Genomic DNA, 5,080 nt, shown 5'->3' on the forward strand with positions numbered 1-5,080 from the left:
TATTACATTACATTTAATGTTTATTTAAATCATCAACATATATTACATTACATTTCTACTTCAGATATACTAATAATACATTCTAATAATACTAATATATCCTAAAAATAGCAGATTGTCATTGGCAACGGCAAAAGAGTGGAAACATCATTCGCACTTGTTCTAAAAAGTCCATTGTTCGTCTCACGTAACTGCCGAACGGAAAGTCCGTTGTTCGCAGCAAGTCCGTTGCTCGAGTCACGTAACGGTCAAACAGAAAGTCCATTATTCGCAGCGTCCGTTATTCGAGGCGTACGTTATACGAGGCACCACTGTATTTATTTATTATAAAAATATTGTGTTTTTTTCCATGGAGAAAAACGAAATTACTTTCCGAACAACCTGATAGTTATCACATACACCACCTTATTTTACAATGCCAAGGAAAACGTTTAATAATCAAGAATGTTTTCAGCTTGTTCTACAAACCATCTTCAAGTGTCGAATTACATTCTACACTGGTGTGTAAAACTTAAGCAACAATGTAATTTTTAACCAGACAGCTATGAAATTGTAGAAAAGGGCTTATTGCGATCTGTACAATAAACACCCAACTCAGTAGAAAAGTGATTCATATTCAGGAAGAAGACATCACAGGTGATGTGAGGGCACATAGAACATGTGCAGTAAGCACATGCAGTGCAAGATTACAATAAGGAGGCTTTGATTTTATACTGTATGCATTCTATTCATTTTTGCACTAGTATGCTTTCTTCATCCTTTAAGTACAAAATACTGTCTCTGTATTCTAAATTTCATGCCTCCCAGGTGATCTCTTGCAGAGTTATGGCAAAAAATAATTGTTGCTTAAATTTTGCACACTAGTGTATTATTAGAATATAACATTCTAACAGAATTTCAAATACAACAAATTTAAATATAAATAAAATAACACAAAACAATTTTATTTATTGTATTTATATTTATATTTTGTTTCATCATTTATTATTATTGACAAGACTATGTCTTGTTTATAAAATTGTATTGCCTCATGTTCTTATCAGCATAGAGGTATGAAGGAGTACATGTAGAGTTGATATTTGGCACATGTTAGGGTTTTTATGCCCAAATCATTTGCGCATAAAAAAGTCCAGACTCGTATGTAGTCAGGGGACTGAGAATCAAGTCAGAATAAAATCCAAAATGGTGACCCTCTTCTACAAACAGGCAAAACAGCCACCTCACCCCACCAAAGTCATGTAGGGGAGAGTACCACCCGCAGCCATTCTAAGAAGTGAACTCTGACCTTAGGACTGAGGGCACCTGCACGTGACCTTTGCCCTTTGACCTCACTTTGCTCTTAAACTCTAACGAGGAGAGACATCTATTTACTACCTTTCGATTTGACAGCTGTGCCGATCTTGGATTTATATTATATATCGACACCATTGTAAATATCACTCTGCCGATACAAATTAAGTAAATTATCAGTTTTTTAGTAAATTTTTAACGACAGAACAAAAGACACAGAACACATGGTTGAAGTCAACATGGACATCAGGGATGAGGTAGGAGAGACATTTTTTCACTTCACGTTAATTGACCTTTCGAGTCAACAGCTGTGTGATCTTGGATTTTTATTATATATCGACGCTATTGTAAATATCGCACTGCTGATACAAATTAAGTAAATTATCAGTTTCTTAGTAAATTTTTACTGACAGAACATTCACCGAAAATGGCTCGTGGAGGACCTCATGGTCGAGGCAGGCAAAGTTGCAGCAATCGTTAAATCAAAGAAGATAGGAGAATGAGAACGAGACCTGCCTTGAGCATCAAAGTGATTCCGTCTCCAAGATATCGTCTTGTCCTAAATATGGTTTTGCCATTTTACTTGTTTGACTTTGGTTTTGTGTAATGTTCACTTTGTTTAAAGTTGTTTTGTGTTCTTTTATTTATATTTAAATTTGTTGCATTTGAAATTCTGTTAGAATGTTATATTCTAATAATAGAATGTAATTCAACACATGAAGATGGTTTGTAGAACAAGCTGGAAACATTCTTGATTATTAAACTTTTTCCTTGGCAAAATAAGGTGTTGTATGTGATTTACGTTGCTGCTGAATATGTGTTTTTGGATAAATTACTTATATGCAGAAGAGCATGAAAATAGAACTGCCAAACATTATCTGTTTCATAGCATTTGTATTGTTTTTTTTAACTAGTTGTTACTTAACAGACAATAAAATTAATTGTTTGAGAACTTTTTCCTTCAAAAAAAGTCTTAAATCTTACTTCAAACTCATAATGCATCTTAGAATCAAGAAAATACAGTATTTCTAGTATTCATTAATAAGTATATACATATCAATATGTAAATGCATAAAAATTATTTAAGATAGGATTATGATTGTTTTATTATCTGTACTTTGTTAGATCCAATGCTATAATATGTATAAAATTAACTTTTTATAAATAAAACACTTCTAAAAATCTTTAAATAGATTTAATATAATATACAGTGGAACCTCACTTAACGAGCATCTCTCATAATGAGCAAGTCAAATTATAAAAAAATGACTTTTCTTAATGAGTGATGAGAAGAGGGGAAGTCCTGGATTATGTGCATACTGCATCATTATGTGTTTAGCAGCACTTGTTCTGCTAGCATCTTAGTGTCACTTGTGATCACACATTTTTCCAAACTTGTGTTCAGACATATTACATATAAACATCAACAACTATAACCTGTTATATAATAAACATGTTACACAATATGCCAATTCTTGGGTTTTGTAAAGGCTATAATTAAATATTAGAAATTAATTAATTTGACTAGAGGTAGGCAGTTATGCTGCCATCTCATATTAAATTTAATGATCAATTCCAAATTAAATTTCGATTTTTCTTTTTTTGTTTTCTGAAAATAGAATTAGTATTTCAGGTTGGTCAACACACTAGAACCATTTTATATCCCAGTAAGAACAAATTTTAGTTAAAACTAACATTTTCGACCATAATCATGGTCTTCCTCGGGCTTTTGACCAGTACAATTCAAATATGGAATGCATCAAACATGTTTAAAATTATTTTAAAATTCTGAAATATTTAATCATTATAAAATAATTTTTAGCTGTATATGCTACAATAGTGATAAAAATATCCTTACATCACCATAAATAAATAATAAGACTCAATTAATGGTGTAGAAATGGTAGCTACATGCTAGTGTTGCTTTTGTTTTTTTTATAGCACCACCTCCATGCATACGAAACATTAGTGCCATCCTTTGCATTAATACAGTTGCTGGCCAGGCTAGCGTTGTATATTTCTAATGCTTCCAGGTTGCATAGATGCTCAACAGAATTTTAAAATAATTTTAAACGTTTTGGTGCATCCTGTAGTTGAATTGTACTGGTGAAAAGCCTGAGGAAGACCATGATTATGGTTGAAAACGTTAATTTTAAGTAAAATTTGTTCTTACTGAGATATAAAAAGCTTCTAGTGTGTTGATTATTCTTCCCAGTGATTCTGCAAGAAGTTGTTTTATTTCAGGTTGGTTCATTTTGCACTAGAAGAAAAGATGATGATGATTCACACTCCTTAACAATGTATATTGTATAATTTTCTTTGAATAAACATTATACATAAAACATTTGAGTATTTTTTTCGGCATGGAATGCATTATCATATTTTACATTAATTTATATGGGCAAAATTGTTTCGCTTAATGAGTGTTTTGCATTACAAGTAAGATTTTGGAACAAATTATGCTTGTTAAGCAAGGTTCCACTGGTAATATAATTATTTAATAGTTTAGCAGTTTAATATTCAGTATTATAAATTACAAACTTTTATGATATTTTTAAAGCCTTTGTTAACTTTTACATTTTATGATATTGAATATTATTTTTTTTAAATTAACTTTGACCAGTCTATTCTTGTTATTTTGTTTAGCTAAATATATGGTAGTATACTATATATTGTTTATTCTTATGATGGTATTTTTTAACAAAAATATGATGCAATTAATTTTTATTTTCTATATAATCATTTTTACAACATAAAATAATTACTTTGATGGTGATTTAAATGACTTACTTAATTTATATAATATTGAGACTTTGATTTTAGGAATCAGCTGCAAATGCAAAGAAAAATGGAGCATTGATTAGTCCTCAGATTGGATCAGTTGAAATTTTCTGGGCACAGCAGAGTTCACCAAAGAAACAAATTGGTTAGTATTTATTGTAATCATCCATATAACTTACTTTAAATTCTGTTTAAATTTCTTGATGAAGATTATTTAATAATGTAGTTTTTCTGTAGTGTATATTTATTTAATTTTTTATTTCTCAAAAGACACTGTGGCCAGTATAAATTAAAGTAATGTATATTTATAGTGAATACCTTAGTTTAATGAAGCAATCTTTTCTTATTTGCCAGTATAAATTAAAGTAATGTATATTTATAGTGAATACCTTAGTTTAATGAAGCAATCTTTTCTTATTTCTGCTTTCATTATTTCTCTCACAACAATTTGAATTGCTATTGTAATATGAGGAAGAGTCAAAAAGGAAGTTGCAATTGACATTTTGTTGCTAAACAGTACAGTCAAAATCAGTCAGTCAAAATAATCTTTATTGTCTGGCACCACTGAGCACAGCCAGGCAAAAATACAGAAAAATACATTTTAGATACATGCTGTTAGTCATAGAAGGGATACAATAATGTAATGGCAGAGAAAAGGGAAAGTAAAATAAAATAAAATAAAATAAATTAATATTATAAAAGATTAAAAAATAAAAGAATAAAAATAAAAGTAGTCTATACTATAACTAAAGTAACATTGCTGTACATGAAAGTCTACATGCTGTTATAGCAGAGCAAGGTGTGAATATACATTGGCATCAAGGCTAGAGTGAATCAGATCACAAGAGACCAAGTCAATGGATCCCACATCTAATAGAGTAGAGTGAAACAAATTCCTTTAACAAGTTAAAGTTGCTGTTGTTTTGTAAGAAAAAATCAGGCTTTACTGGCCAGTCTATATTGTTCCTATTGGCATGCTGCATGCACTGATACCTGATGTCATCCAGCA

General features: G+C 30.5%; 1 protein-coding gene across 1 annotated transcript in view; it reads left to right on the plus strand.

Moving 5' to 3' along the window:
• LOC111619700 (germinal-center associated nuclear protein-like) overlaps nt 1–5,080 on the plus strand; it is a 30,095-nt gene that overhangs the window by 20,006 nt on the left and 5,009 nt on the right. Inside the window, exon 5 of the mRNA XM_023361470.1 lies at nt 4,114–4,216. Coding sequence (XP_023217238.1) covers nt 4,114–4,216 — 103 coding nt within the window. The remainder of the gene's footprint in view (nt 1–4,113; nt 4,217–5,080) is intronic.

This window comes from Centruroides sculpturatus, unplaced genomic scaffold (genome assembly GCF_000671375.1).
Source record: "Centruroides sculpturatus isolate CEXI.00-Female unplaced genomic scaffold, Cexi_2.0 scaffold141, whole genome shotgun sequence".
Lineage (NCBI taxonomy): Eukaryota > Metazoa > Arthropoda > Arachnida > Scorpiones > Buthidae > Centruroides > Centruroides sculpturatus.